The 16533-nt window shown below is 40.7% G+C and overlaps 1 protein-coding gene across 2 annotated transcripts in view; it reads right to left on the bottom strand.

The window, feature by feature from the left end:
* Smurf2 (SMAD specific E3 ubiquitin protein ligase 2) overlaps positions 1 to 16533 on the bottom strand; it is a 57146-nt gene that overhangs the window by 14990 nt on the left and 25623 nt on the right. For both annotated transcript variants that reach the window (XM_052756846.1, XM_052756847.1), the window contains 4 exons: positions 12397 to 12555; positions 7663 to 7864; positions 5272 to 5375; positions 1961 to 2075 (listed from right to left, as the gene is read on the bottom strand). In XM_052756846.1, the coding sequence (XP_052612806.1) occupies positions 1961 to 2075; positions 5272 to 5375; positions 7663 to 7864; positions 12397 to 12555 (580 nt within the window). The remainder of the gene's footprint in view (positions 1 to 1960; positions 2076 to 5271; positions 5376 to 7662; positions 7865 to 12396; positions 12556 to 16533) is intronic.

Genomic DNA, 16533 nt, shown 5'->3' with positions numbered 1-16533 from the left:
AAACCAAAAAAAAAAAAAAAAAAAAAAATGATTCCTTTACAAACCTGTGCAAAGCTACTTGTACATCCTGTTCTCTGAGCATCTTGTCAAGGAATAAAGCTTTTAATCCTAACATCTCTGCTTCCTTGACAATCCAGAGACTACACTTCAGGACATCACGGATTTAAGCATGGATCTGGTTTTACACTTGGATTAGTCTGCCAGCTACTGTTCATACACAAATTAATTAGTCCCTTTAGGACTAGTCCACACTTGGACATTCAAGCATAGAGACAGTATGCAGAAAGAGTACCCATGAGGAGGCCAGCAAGGTGATGAGATCCAGGGGTCTGGGTCTACTCCTAGGAAGCACCCAGCAAATGTCAGCTGACAGTCAGGAGGGCCTTAGTGAGCTGCCCGAGAAGCAGCTTCGTCTCCAAGTCTCCTTAATGAAGGACTGCCTGATGAGCCACCACAACATGTAAATACAACTGCTCTTCCACCACACTGCTTGGTTGGTTGGAGATCTGTGTTTTTAAAAATCTTTTGCTTTTCCATTTAATAAGTAATTTTTTTTTGTTGTTGTTTTTTTTCAAGACAAGGTTTCTCTGTGTAGCTTTGGAGCCTGTCCTGGAACTCACTCTGTAGCCCAGGCTGGCCTCGAACTCAGAGATCCACCTGCCTCTGCCTCCCGAGTGCTGGGATTAAAGGTGTCTGCCACCACCGCTCGGCTTAATAAGTAATTTTTAATCTCATCTTAAAACTTCTGTTTTATCTTAAAAATATCTATTTAAAAAATCCACATACTTTCTTCAAAATATTTAGATAAACATATACAAGCAAAGAGAACATTAAAAGTCACCCATTATCTAACACTCAGAGGAAACGGTTATCAGTTTTATGGCACAGACCTTTTAATGTTCTCTTACATCTACCTACCAAAGCTGTATCACAAATAACCTTCCACTTAACATCACTGAACAGATAATGAACACACATCTTTATCACACATCATCTTAATCTCACACTCTTTAATTTCACAGTATGCCCCTGTGTGAAAACATAACAGATTTAACTAGAAAGCAAGAAATTAGCAGTAACCGCCAACTTTTGGAGGGGAAGCTATATTGGGGACAAACCTGGGGTCTCACAAATGCTAGTCAAGCACACTACCAATGAGCAACAGCCCCAACACTTAACTTTTAAGTGTTTAATAATAATGTACTATAGGATTAAAAAAGCATAATTAAATGCCTAATACACAGGGTCTCAAGTAAGTCTCACAACTGTTTTCTAAGGTGCAAACTCTTCCTATTAAATTTTAACAATAAAATAATCGAGGTTTAAGGTAATGAATTTGCCCACAATCACAAAGACAGTAACTTACATAACAAGAATATGATTGTTATATATATTTTGTTTGTTTGTTTTAGAGACAGGGTCTCCTACCACAGTCCAAGTTGCCCCATAGCTCCGTAAGGGCCAGGCTGGCCTGAAACTTATGTCATCTGCTGCCTTAGCCTGACGAGCCCTGGAATCTCAGGGAGAAGCCTGTACACCCGCAGACTCCATGTCTTTCTAATTTCAGAAGCTATGTTCTTCGTTTGGTTCCTTTGAAACAGGGTCTCTCTATGCAGTCCAGTCTAGCCTTAACCTTCCAAGTGATATGATTACAAGCATATACACTAGCCCCAGATCAGGAACAACAATTTATACTATTTTATGTCATGCTTTAATCAGTCTTCTGTATGGACAACTGTGCTGTGTCGATTAGGGGTAATCAACAGTAGATACCCTAGTGTCCAATGCAGCGCCCATGTGTTATCATTTACTAGGACAACTTTCAAGAAGAGGAACTGCTGAACCAGAGGGTGTGGCCAGGATCAGGCAAGTGATTCCTTTGTGATAATCACACTGACATTTGAAGATGAGAGCACATTGGGTCCCAGCACACTCACACTATTGTGACCACAGCTCATACCGGATTAACTGCAGAATCAGGATTGATCTGCAACGTGTAGATATCATCTCTAGAATACTGGAAGAGACCATAGTAAGGATTCAACATTTCATGCGACAGGAGATACAACCATTCCCTAGAAAAAAAGATAAAGGAATTTGTCAGTTATGTCATTAGTCACTCTAGTGAACCATTTTTCTGAATTTTAAACATTTACTATTATGGGTTTGTATGATATGTGTGAACACATGTGCCATGCATACATGTGGAGGTCCGAGGACAACTCTGTGGAGCTGGTTTTCTCCTTCCACTTTTATATGGTTTGAGGATTGACCTCAGATTGCATGGTGAATGCTTTAACCTACTGGACTTTAACCAGGCTGGCCTTGAACTCACAGAGATCCACCTGCTTCTGCTTCTTGAGTGCTGGTAAGATTAAAGGCATGCTCCATTATGTCCAGCTTCCACAATTCTTTTAAGTTAAAATACAGTACTAACTGTGGTTCTATAAAATCACAACAGAAAATGAATGCTTAAAGACCAAATAAACTTATTATTATACAGTTATTGTTCATAATTTGCAGCAATTTTATTATACTTCAGCATCAGTCAGTATAGCAGCTCAGCTGCTCATGAGATTCTGTAGCCCTATAGTATATCACTTTAAAAGGTAAAAGAAATTTATAACCCATGATAAATATAAAGGGAAGAATGTGTTTTTATTCAAAACATCTACTTCATCTAGTTGTCTATTTCTATCAGGGCAGATTTATACTAGGTTCAAAAGGACACATAATACAACAGGCAGGCAGGTTCCTATGAATTCAAGACCAGCCTGGTCTACCCAGTGAATTCTAGGACAGTCAGGGCTACATAGAGAGACCCTGTCGCAAAAACAACAACAACAACAAATGACAAAAATGGGGTTGGGGATTTAGCGCAGTGGTAGAGCACTTGCCTAGCAAGTGCAAGGCCCTGGGTTCGGTCCTCAGCTCCGGGGGGAAAAAAAAGAAAAAAACGACAAAAAAAAACCAAAAACATAATACAGCATGAATTTATTCTTACTTTTTGGACAGTGGAGTGTTTGTGGCACTGTTTTAGTAAAGAAATGCCAACGCCTATTTCACCATCTTTTACTGTATAAGCCTAAAGCAAACCATGAAGTAAACCCAGAGATCCCAAAGCTTTAGGTATAGGTAGACACAAAGGCCATTCTGTGGACATGCCCCATACCACTTCTCTTCCATTTTGTTGTACTGAAGATGGAATATGGGACTTTGTACATGCTAGGCAAGTACTCTACCACTGCGATATATCCCCTCCCGCTTTTACTATTAAGCTGTCAAGGAAGGGAAAAAATCAACAGTCCTATCTAGCCGTGACACCCATGAACTATAACAATGACCATCATGTCTTAGTGATAACTAACAGCTGCCTAATTGGACATTAGGTCCACTCAACAGGAGGAAAATCATGCCTGGTACTAGAAACCTAGCCAGCTTTCGGAGGCCAGTGAAGTCAGGGATCTTAGAAAGAACCTACTATCACTTTGCTAGAACAGTATATAGAATTCCTAACTTCATTCTAAAACTTCTCTTTTTACCCACAGATATGTGTAACTCATCCTTCATCAAAGAAGCTTCTCTTTACAGCAAATGGAGAAATTACAGCAGACTACAACTGGTCATAATGCAGGGATAAATGGATCGTGAGGACACAGTGCCAATGGACTCATCTACAAAATGACTCCTACACCTAAGGCTCAGGGAAGATTTCAGAATAGGTGACAGGAAGACTGTAAGAGACAGAGGGGCCAGGAAGTCTGCTGGGAAATGTGACTCCTAGAAAAGACAGGGACGTTACACCTATGATACTGCAACAATATGGCTGCCTAAACACCACCTGAACAACAGTTATCAACGGACATACTAATATGGAAGGGGAAAATCTCATGGGATTCCCAACCCTAGACAAAGTACGAAAGGTAACTAATGACTGCTAAGAGAGGGAGAATGAGTCTTTCCTAGGAATAAGCCCCCTAACTGGTTATCCAACACCAAGTGGTCAGGCCTGAAATCATATACACTCAAACCACAATAAACAGTCTCAGCATGTTGAACTTATATAGTTATGCATTTATATAAATATATATAACACAGCCGGGGGTGGGGGATCGGTGTGGAAGCGGTGGCGCACGCCTTTAATCCCAGCAGTCGGAAGGCAGAGCCAGGTGGATCTCTATGAATTCAAGGCCAGCCGGGTCTACAGATTGAGATCCAGGACAGGCACCAAAACTATACAGAGGAACCCTGTCTCGAAAAAAAAAAAAAGAAGAAGACTCTAAACAGACAAAAATGTTAAAAATCTATAAACTAAATAGAACAGTTACGACAAAACTATAAACTAAAGGTGGTATACATTTTTAGATAAAAGGGTGATAAACACAACAGGCACTAACAATTACAGGACTTGGTGAAAACACAATTTGCTTAGGCTGGATTTATAACAGGAGAACCAAGACTACTCAGCAGTCCATACACTAGTTCAGTTCAGAGCTGGGGCTCTCCTACACTTACGTAAGGTAAATGTCACACCTGCAAAAATTCTGACGGCATACATACTACCAGAAATAAGCTGACTCAATGTATGGACAACCAGTAAGTTGGACTCAATGTATGATTATGAATATAGCAGAAACAGCATATAATGCCTTCTCTATTAAAATAGTCTAAGAACCACTGTAAGATATACATGTGTATGAGTAAGCAAATATAATACGTCCTTGTTTAGCAAAGTAAAACTAACAAAAGACCATGCCAAGGAAAACAGCATTCAGTTTAGAACTGACAGTGTGAGGCAGAGGAAATAAGATGTGCTGAAGAGAGATGTAAAAACACAGGCTGCCAGTCCTACAGTCCTGCAGGGCTTCCATGATCCTGAGAGTATGAACTACTCTTCTGCTCCCATAATCTCACTGTGGATAAATCTACTAGGATTTCATCTGTATTGCAAACACTGTTGAGTTTTATACTTAAATATTCATGACAAAGTTACAACAGGCATATCTTAATTTTGTTTAGTATAAAGATCTATATGGGGGCTGGACAGATGGCTCAGCAGTTAAGAGCACTGTCTGCTCTTGCAGAGGATCTGGGTTGTGTTACCAGTACCCATACAGTAGCTTGAAATGGTTGTAACTGCAGTTCCAGGGAATTCAATAACCTTTTCTGTCCTCATTGGGCACTGCATGCACTTAGTACACATTCAAACACAGGTAAAATACACAATTAACTTAAAAAAATCCATATGTAGTTTATTACCCAAGTCTTTACCTGGCAACCCCTCCATAGTCAAGGCCTTCTTCTCCACGAAATTTTATCATTAATCGCTTCCAGAGATCTTTTGGTCTCATTTTCATGACTTGTCGATACGATTCCTGAAAAACAATTTTAACATACTATCATCAGGTGTTTTAACCTCCGATTTTGAATTCTTCTTTTCCTCCAATTCACAAAATTAATTTAACTCAGATGAAATTTGATTTAAAAATTTGGTTGATCTAAGTTTAAGTCAGAGGCATCAGTAGAAACTAGATGTAAAGCTAACAGCACAGTTCTAAAAGAACGTAAGTCAAATAATTAGTATATTAAGGACACAGACAGCTTTATATTATCTGGGGGACAGGGTCAAGACAGACTCTCACAAAGCTTAGGATAGCTTTGAACTCCCTATGTAGACAATGCTGGCCTCTAAGATGGGCTGGAATTTGCTATATAGACTAGGCTGGCCTTGATCTTGCAGAGATCCACCTGCCTCTAACTCCCGAGTACTGGGGTTATGTAGCTAAGTATGGAGACACATACCTTTATCCTTTTTTTTCAATGGCCTTAATTCATTTTTTCTTGTATAAAATTCCTTTGTAGTAGCTAACAGCCTGTACAGAGAGCCTACTCTGAGTTTTATAAAATGATCAGTGCAATCCTGATAGGAAGACTTGGTGAACATGTCTCTTTCTAGAGGTCTGGGGTAGCTATAGGTCTTGGAGATGGCATCAAAGGTGGCCCTGGTAAAGCTACCCAGGGTGGCCACTGCCAATACTGGCCCTCAGCAGCCTGCTTGGGACAGTATGGGATTTGATTATCACGCTCCCTTGGTAGCCTCTGTGTACCAAGACAATGGAGATTTCTAAAATGATAGCTTAAATGGTGGTGGCTATCTTACTGGTTTACTTATCTTTTTTTTTTTTTTTTTTTTTTTTTTTTTTGTTTTTGTTTTTCGAGACAGGGTTTCTCTGTGTAGCTTTGCGCCTTTTCCTGGAACTCACTTGGTAGCCCAGGCTGGCCTCGAACTCACAAGATCCGCCTGGCTCTGCCTCCCGAGTGCTGGGATTAAAGGCGTGCGCCACCACCGCCCGGCTGGTTTACTTATCTTTAACACCAATGTCACCACCATTGTAGACTCCACTTGCCACAAATGCCTTGAACCTGTTCCACTACCCAGTGCAAGTCTGCTTCTAAAACTGTCTTAATCTCCACAACCATGAAGGATACCCCAGAAAGAAGTTAATTTTGGACGCTGATGGATAGGGAGAACAGAGAGAGACGCTCCGGCGAGGGACTTGATTTTTTTCATTTGTATTCATGTGCATGTATAGGTATGACATATCTATATTTTTAATTTTATTCATGGTTGAGGCCACTGCACTCCCTGAATCTTGAGTTACTGGTAGTTGTGAGCCATCTGACATGGGTGCTGGGAATTGAACTTGGGTCCTCTGGAAGAACAAGTGCTCTTAACTGCTGTTTCTCCAGCCCCCAATCTTTATGTTCTTGACCACATATCCCAGCATTGTGCCAGGATCTATCTCGTCTCAAGTCTTGCCTTCCTTGATGATTCTAAGACTCCAACCTTGGCCAATGACTGTGATCCCAGCCCCAGAGTCCACATGCAGAGCCTCTGAGGAAGACCTGCCTCTCAAGACTGGGAACCTAGCTGGGCGGCGGCGGGGCACGCCTTTAATCCCAGCACTTGGGAGGCAGAGGCAGGTGGATCTCTGTGAGTTCGAGGCCAGCCCAGACTACAGAGTGAGTTCTAGGAAAGGCACAAAGCTACACAGAGAAACCTTGTCTCAAAAAAAAAAAAAAACAAAAAAAAAAACAAAAAAAAAAAAGAAAGAAAAAAAGGGGGTGGGACTGGGAACCTGGGGCCTCTGGACCCTTTTAGTGCACAAGCATCCCTACCATTTAGTGTTCTCCAGGTGGGAAGAAGTTCTTTTTATCATTTTGAAATACAAATGACAATTATAACCAAGGCTAAAACTGCTGAGACAAAAGCTCATCAGGAGGCAGATATCTGTGAGTTCTAGGCCAGCCTGGTCTACAAAACGAGTTCCAGGACAGTCAGGGCTACATAGAGAAATTCTGTCTTAGAAAAATGAAAAAAGAAAAAAAAAAAAAAAAAAGAATACTTTCACTTCGATCAGATACGAGTCTCCAAAAATGTCTCCTTAGAAAGAAGGAGACAAAGTCCAGGCATGATGGTGTACAACTTTCCTCTCAGTACTTGGGAGGCAGAGGCAGGACAGTGTTTGAGAACATCCTGGTCAACAGAGAGAGTTCCAGGCTAGCTAGAGCTACACAGTGAGACTGTTTCAAAACAACGAGAAGAAAGTAAAACACTGAATTTAATTTTCTTCTAATTGAAATTAAGGCTTATATATTTACCTCAAAAATCTCTTCCCTAGAAACCTCAATGCGGCAGTGGCCGGCCTGAGGCTGCTGTTGGGAAAGCTCTTGCCGCAAGATCTTTAGTTTCTGAACCAAGTCTCGTTTGTACCTTGGCACTGTCAGACACTCGGTGTCCTCAGGACATAATGACACCACTTGCTGCTGCTGCTGCTGCTGGTCTTTCAATTGGTTCTGGCGACTGGAAATAAACAGAAATGTTACCAAAATACTTTAGAACGTAAAAGATTGCAACTCTACTTTTAAATCAGAATCAGACTATAAAAGAAATGCATCATTTTCTAAGCCTTATTGGGCATCCCATCAGCCAGGTGAAACTAGTTACTGAGGTTCTATTCATAAAGCCTTATACAGATGCTAAGAGCACTTGTTCAGACACCATTCCTCCACATCATCCCATCATCCAATTTACAGTTCAGGTGGGTGCCAAGCACTGCCTGTCATCTAGAGCCTGTTTCCTGGACAACGAAACAGGAGTCTGCACTGACAGCTTGATGGAGACCCTTCCTCTTACAACTGTCTCAGTCTAAGTACAGAATAAAAAACAGGGGGGAAGCAGCCTGTAAGGGGCAGTTATATAAGGGATGATGTCAGCACTGGTCAGAAAACAGTGGATGCCAATCTGCTGTCTGTAAGGCCTCTGACACGTCCAGAGACCTTATCACGCAGCCCAATTATTTTCTTGAAATAAGTAAGCCTGACAAACAGAAAAGATTCAAGATACAGTCTTTGTTCATACTTGTTTTTAAAAGTTTCCTTCAATTTTAAGGCAGAACTTCTATGATACCATTCAAAGCAACAGGAACAGTGTTAAAGGAAGAAAACAGGAAGAGGAAGGGGGAAAGACTCTCCACAGTCAGGCTGAGTTCAAATATCAGCTCCAGCACTTTTTATGTACTCTGGGCAAGCTGTGACACTGTCTCACTGAAGAAGACAGGACTGCATGTGGACGGCAGGAGAAATGTTACCCAGTGCCCAGGACACAACAAACAGAGACAATGTTAGTTATTTTAACCACTACGAATGACACAGTTACTTTTTGTTGTTGGTTTTAATTGTATAAAGTATGTTTTTCAAGCAAGAATTTTTTTCCAAATGGGGTTTCTACAAAGGATATGTGTCCTTGGCCAGGTGATTTACTGAGCCCTGATGACAATATTTTGCAATTGTTTAATAATGTCATATCCTGACATTTACAGATTACATGCCGAAGCCTCATACATAGGAACTATTTAACTTCATAACATCAAAAGGGAGGAACCATAGTTAATTAACCCATCTCAGGAGGGATTCTGAAGGAGAGAATGAGCAAATGCAGGTACCCACACAACGACAGACTGCCCTCACGTGCACTTTACACACAACAAGCCTACTGCAGACTTCCACAGGTAACTTCTCCCGTTGCTTCCTCTTATGAGTTTAAGTTCAAGACTCCACTCTAAAATGTAACTTGCCCACTCTATTTTTTTCTGGCATGAATAATTAGCCTTTCCATGATTCGTATAGTAATCTGAATTTTTTTTCCTCACTTCCTAAAAAGTTGAAACAGGAAAAAAAAACAACTTAAAATCGAAGTAATCTACAAATGTTTGTTAGTGTTATATATAATCCATAAGTAACAGGTTCCTAAAATTCAGACTAATAGTTAAACTAACTTCATTACTTTATTATTTGGTTGATAACCAAAACCTTTACTCCAAGAATATTTTTTTGCCATACGGGCACACACCATCTCTTTCTCACTGTATCAGCTTAAAAATGATACAAAGTTAGAAAAACATTATAAGCCAAGTACGGTGCCTGTGTCAGAGGCCAGGTCATTCTCTACCACATAGTAGTTCAAGGCTATCCCGGGGTACAGGAGACCCTGTCTTGAAACAAACACACCATGCCAGAGCTACCAAATAAGGTAACAATGTATTCAGTCAGGCCTCGAGCTGTAGGCTAGCTACTCAGGAGGCTAAGGCACAGGATCTCAAGTTCAAGGACTGCTAAGGCCACAGAGTGAGTTCAGGAACTGCCTGGGCAACTCAGGGATGTCCTATCTCAAAATAACACATACATAAAGAATACGCTTACCACATGAATAGCTAGGAAAATGAAAATTAAAGACTCCCAGCACTCGGGAAGCTGTGGCAGGACAATAAAAAGCTCAAAGCTAACTCGATTATAAAACCAGTTCCAGGAGGCCTGAGCAACAAAGCTAAACTTCATCTCCAAACAAATATCACAAAAAATACAATCATAGGCCTGTTGTGGTGACATATGCTTTTGAACTTAGCATTCAGGAAGCAGAGACAGGTGAACCTCTAGGAGTTCAAGACCAGCTTGGTCTACACAGTAAGTTCCAGGTAGTCAGGGCTACACTGTAAAAACCCTATCTGGAAAAACAACAACAACAAAAACAAAACCCCAAACAAAAAATATCATCACATTTGCAATTTTGATTTTTTGGTTTTTGAGACAGGGTTTCTCTGTAATTTTGGTACCTGTCCTGGATCTCACTCTGTAGACCAGGCTGGCCTTGAACAGAGATCCGCCTGCCTCTGCTTCCCAAGTGCCTGGTGCAATTTTTAGAGACAGGGTTTCTCTGTGTAGCTTTGCGCCTTTCCTGGAACTCACTTGGTAGCCCAGGCTGGCCTCGAACTCACAGAGATCCGCCGGCCTCTGCCTCCCGAGTTTTGTTTTTAATATAGTTCCCTGAGAAACAAGATGCATATCACACCACATAGAATCACATGGTTAAGTTATCAGGGTGTTCAGAAGACAAAATGACATTTTAGGCCCATGCCTTCCTTCACTGGGGTTTTCCATAAGAAAGGCAAGGCCAGGGAGAGTAAACAAAGTCAGTAATACCAAGGACTTGCCAGAATTTACAGTGTTACTAAAGACTACAGTGATTTTATTACTCAGGAAAAGTTGCCCTTACATATTAAAGTTGAAAATAAAGTATTCTATTACATTGATTTTATATAATGCACAGCCATGCCACCATGTCCGGGGAGGTCAGAGGCCACCTGCAGGAGTAGGTTCTCTCCTTCTACCATGTGAGGCCCAGAATTCGAACTCAGGTTGTCAGGTTGGGTTGGCAGCAAGCACCTTTAAGACCCACTGATCTACCTCATGGGCCCTAAAAACATTTTATGGTGCTTTGATTCTACCTTTATGTAAGTGTCCTAGAGCAGTGTTATTCGAAGGATAGACTACATACTGTACTACTCTGCTACCGAGGCTATGGATCTTAACGTACAGAAACAGCCCATGAATTTCCTGCATTTCTACAAATGCTTACAAATACTTGTGAATTTCGTTTGTAACTAAGGTTTTAGCACCTAGTACAATAAAAAGGTCTATTGACATAATGAGTCCAACAGGGTAATTATAAATATTCAAAGAAGACAACAAAAACACAAGAGTTAGATGTTTTCTTGTACTTTTCTAAACAAGTGATAGTCAGCTCTCATTCACATTTTCCCTGTTGCATCTACCTCCAGATTAATGAAGCAGGGATGTTTTCCAAAGTCCCTCTTCCCTCTATTAGTTTTCTTTTGTTTTAGGATCTAACATCCTAAGTATGTATCACACACACTAGTGATGAAGCAAGCAGGGCGGGAAGCACTTACTTAGAGACACTAAAGTGAGCTCCTCTGTGGACACAAAGAACCTTGTTCTCTGGACTCTAAGGCAAACAAGTCATGGTCTGTTGCTATACTACTAACCAAGTGTCTTGCCAGAATTGGTGACAAAGACACGCTGCTCCTTTCCTCATGATGAAGCTCCCTTTTCGCCTTTCCTTCCTCAGAAGGCAATGCCGGCAAGTAATGAGGTTAGGAAACAGGCAACTAGAGAGACAAGCAAAGGATGCAAAGATGGTACAAACGATGTGCAGGACAGACATGAACAAAGACCAAGGACTGAGGTCTGAATCCAGTCTAAGTACTGCACACTGGGAAACTTACAGAAAGTCAACCTCGCCGGGCGGCGGTGGTGCACACCTTTACTTCCAGCACTCGGGAGGCAGAGCCAGGTGAATCTCTGTGAGTTCAAGTCCAGCCTGGTCTACAAAGTGAGATCCAGGACAGGCTCTAAAGCTACACAGAGAAACCCTGTCTCAAAAAAAAAAAAAAAAAAACAAAAAGAAAAAGAAAGTCAACCTTTGCTTGTTCCCTCATCTGTAGAAATGGTTTATCTACCAGGATGAAACTGTTAACACATGCAAGGAACAAAGAACAACACTTTTAAACACAGTAAGTGCTACTGATATGTCTGTCAGTCACTATTATCAGTTGTATGTAATAGGATGGCAAGTCAAAATTCAAAATTAGCCTCAACTTTTGGTCAAGCTATGGCCTCTATAAACAGCCTTCTTGCTTGAGCACCTCTTAGGAATACCTCTTCCTGACATTTTAGTAATGGTTCCTGTTTAAGCAGAGTGAAAATAAGATATGTGCATTTCAGAGTAAAATCTCTTACTCTTCCATATACTCTGATCAGTAAAAGGCATGGTGGTTCATGTCTCTAACAAGGAGTAGCATGAAGATCTGCCAGGCTACAACAATTCAAGGTCAGCCTGGGCTACTCCTTGAGAATGCATCATAAAAATAAATCAACATTATGAATTTAAAAGAGCAAATATTCTTTCACATTATAAAAAGCACATACATGTCCTCTATTTTAGGCTAATATTTTTCCATGTACCGCTTCAAAACTTACTTTAAAACCAAGTGCAAGTTAGCAGAGAGCCGGGGGTCTGTAAACTGTGTTGTCCTGTTGTTATGGTCAACGAAATAAACTCTTCCTGTAGCGGTATTGCGGATCTCCCATCCAGGAGGCAAAGGACCGAGCTCTTCACAATTGATGTTGCTAAGATCCCTGCAAAACAAATACACAATAGAAATACCTCACTGCTGGGCCTGCTGAGCCTGCTGAGCCAAGCAAGTGTATGTGACACACAGCAATTCCATGAAGTCTGAGAAAATGTATTGTTTCAGAAACTTGAGCTGTTCAGCTGGAATCTTTAATTCCCAATGGGTTCCCAAACTTGCACATTCAACACCCAATCCCTACATGGCTCAGAACTTATCACATAGTCTACATTTTAGTAAGTTCCTAGGCTTTAATGTAATACACATTTTAAATTCAAACAGAGCAATCACATTACTTGCCAACATAAACTATTCTTCAATATTTGTTTGACAGAAAGTATTGTTTTACAAGCGTCAATGATCTAAAAAATTTCTCTTCAGTATTTTCTTTCTTTACTATATCATAAAGTTGGTGCAAACAAAGATGCATGCCATGAGTGATTGTATGCTCTCCAACAAAGCAAAACTGGAAACATTACTGAAATCCTGACGCTGGAAATAATCACAGTGTATTTTCTTTTAATAAGATAACTACACTGTTTTGAATTTTGAAGTCTAAAAAATTCATGAAAAAAAAAACCTGGTAAAGACACTTAAGAAAAATGCTTCAAGATTTAGGACTGCAATAAAGAAAAGCTCAAGTACTTTTAACAGATGAGGACCACTGGTACTGTATCACACACCATAAGAATGTTCAAAACTGTAAAGAACAGTACAGCTGAACACCCTGACCACTGGTACTGTATCACACACGGTAAGGCTGTCCAGGACTGTAAAGAACAGTACAGCTGAACACCCTGAGGTGGCTGGTGGGGGTGTGCCCAAAGGCATGGACGTTCCTAGATCCCTTTTGGCTGTTCAGAAAGCATTAACAGCACTGCAGATTTTCATCCTCTGCCCTGCTAGGTCAACGCCTCCCATAGAGAGAGTATCCGAGAGGGCTCCAATTCTTGGTGGCTGCACGTGAAGATGTCCAGTAGCTACTGAGGCCATTTCCAGCTCTCACAGATTTCTTCAAACAATGATTCTGACCTCTGCTTAAAGTGATCCCAGAGACTCCTCTGCTACACAATAACTAAAGCTTGAAAAACACCCTCAGAAAAGGCAAAGCAAAGCACCAAGCCTCAAAGAGCTTTGTGGTGCTGGACCTAAGAAGCAGCCAGGGAGGTGCAGGCCTGAACCAAGGCTGGGAAAGGAGACCTAGAACCTCTCAAGCTGAGAGCTCAAAGGGGTGAAGCAATTCTAAAAAAACTTCCCAAATTCCCATCTTAAGACCAGAGAATCCCAAATAACAGAGATGAAATAATACATCAGGCATGGCGGCATACAAAAGCAATCCCAGCACTCAGAGGCTAAGGATATAGGAAGAGTGCAAATTCAAGCCCAACCTAGGCTATACACCAAGATTGTGTCATCTTTAAACTGCACCCCCCCAACACACACACCTTTAATCCCAGCAGAAACAGGTAAATCTCTGTGTGTTCTAGGCAAGCCAGGGCTAAAGAGTAAAATCCTACCTCAAAAGCAAACAAACAAAAGATAAAAAAAAAATACCAAATTCAAGTAACAACCTCATAGCCTGAGATCAATGAAAACTTCAGAAGTGAGCACACTGTGACAGCTAGCGGCCATGAATTAGATCTCTAAGTACAAGAGACCATAAAGAAAATAATTGGGGTGTGATGTTTAAGGTGTTTAAACAAGCTAGGTGGTGGTGGCACACACCTTTAATCTCAGCACTCAGGAGCCAAGAAACAGGCAGATCTCTGTGAGTTCAAGTTCCAGGACAGCCAGGGCTACACAAAGAAATCCTGTCTCAAAAAGAAAAAAAAGGGAAGAAAACATAAGGGGCTGGAGAGAGGAGAGATGGCTCAATAGTTAAAAGCACTCTCTGCTTTTCAGAGGACCTGGGTTCAATTCTCAGAACCCACATGGCAGCTCACAACTACCTGTAACTCCAGTACCAGTGGATCTGATACCCTTACCAGACATACATACAGACAAAACATCAATGCACATTAAAAAAAAAAAAAGCTGTTTAAACAAGGGCTGGAGAGATGACTTAGTAGTTAAGAGCACTGGCTGCTCTCTCATTGGACCTGGTTTTGGTTCCTAGTACCTACATAGTAGCTCACAACCATCTGTAACTACCCAATGCCCTCTTCTGACCTCCATGGGCACAAGGTATGTATATGGTGCACAGATAAACATGCAAAAAAATTCATACATAAAAGATAAAAATTAAGGGGCTGGAGAGATGGCTCAGAGGTTAAGAGCACTGACTGCTCTTCCAGAGGTCCTGAGTTCAATTCCCAGCAACCACATGGTGGCTCACAACCATCTGTAATGAGATCTGGCGCCCTCTTCTGGCCTGCAGTCATACATGCTGGATACACAATAATAATAAATAAATCTTAAAAAAAAAAGATAAAAATTAAAAACAATTATAAACTATGTGGCATAAAAATGATGTAAGAATAGCAGGACATAACAGCTAAACAGAAAAGTGCTTGTTTTGCATGTACAAGCCCTGGGTTGGAACCCCACAACTGCAGTCGAACTTGTAGAAGTGGGACACAAGGACAAAAACCAAAGGATAAATCATTCTACTATTGATGTACTGTAGAATTTGATTTTATATAATTTTATTGAGAATGTGTAAATCTACAGTGACACATGGGAGAGCTTTAAAGTACTGATTAATAGAGTAAAAACCCAGAAATGATTTTTTATGCCCAAATGAAGAATAATTGACAAAAAGTGAAAAGTTAGAAAGTTAAAAAAAAAATAAGACATGTCTGTATTTCAAGACTTCAGTCAGTATGCAATAGAATGAATAACAAGAATTAAAGAGAAAAGCAAACCATTATGAAATGGGACTTTTAAGAGCCAGGCTATTGGAGTGCCCTGGGCACCTTCCAGCAGGATTAAGCTGGATACACTACACAGACAGGCTCTTTAAAGAAGCCCATTATACTTCTTTGCTGCTAAAAGACTCAGCAGATTTCTCCAAGCTTTTGAATGCCTGATATTTTAAAGGACTATAACCTCCCATACAAAAGATGTTTGCTAAAGGGTGTTCCAAAACAAAAGACAAAATACAACTTTTAAAGATAACTGGGGCAGAGAGACAAGGAAAAGTAATACAGAGCATATAAATTCAAAGTCTTATTCAAATACAGATGAAATACTCCACATAAACTTTTGTTATTAGTTTGAGACAGAATCTCTCTATATATCCTAGGATGGCCTAAAACGTGTGTGATCTTCCTACTTCTGTTTCCTGAGTGCTAGGATTACATATGCACACCTAATTCCATTGGGCTCTCAACATAAAACATTTTTGCTTTCTTTCTCTCTCTCTCTCTCTCTCTCTCTCTCTCTCTCTCTCTCTCTCTCTCTCTCTCTCTCTCTCTCTCTCATGACAGGGTCTCACTATCTGGCCCTGGCTGGCCTGGAACTTGCTATGTAGACCAGACTAGCCTTGAACTCACAGAGATCTGGATCTGCAGACTCTGCTTCCAGAGTGCTGGGATTAAAGGTGAACACTACCACACCTGACTTTTGTTTACATTTTAAAATTTATTGTGGCCGGGCGGTGGTGGCGCACGCCTTTAATCCCAGCACTCGGGAGGCAGAGCCAGGCGGATCTCTGTGAGTTCGAGGCCAGCCTGGGCTACCAAGTGAGTTCCAGGAGAGGCGCAAAGCTACACAGAGAAACCCTGTCTCGAAAAACCAAAAAAAAAAAAAAAAAAAAATTTATTGTGGGAGAGTGCACAATTTAAAAAAATACTGAGTTCTAAATTTGAGATCCTTAGGTTTCTTTCAGTAAACTTAATAAATATAAAACTGCCTCCTCTACTACTATTTAAAAATTATTCAATTTATTAAGAGAAAGGAAATGAGATAAAACTACCATTGCAGAGACACAGAAATGGCAAACTTGATAGAATGATTAATGACAACACATTTTCTGAGTTGTTAC

Source organism: Peromyscus californicus, unplaced genomic scaffold (genome assembly GCF_007827085.1).
Source record: "Peromyscus californicus insignis strain IS unplaced genomic scaffold, ASM782708v3 Scaffold_3__1_contigs__length_106647218, whole genome shotgun sequence".
Lineage (NCBI taxonomy): Eukaryota > Metazoa > Chordata > Mammalia > Rodentia > Cricetidae > Peromyscus > Peromyscus californicus.
Note: the sequence above shows the minus strand (reverse complement) of the source record. Positions and strands in the feature narration are given on the sequence as shown.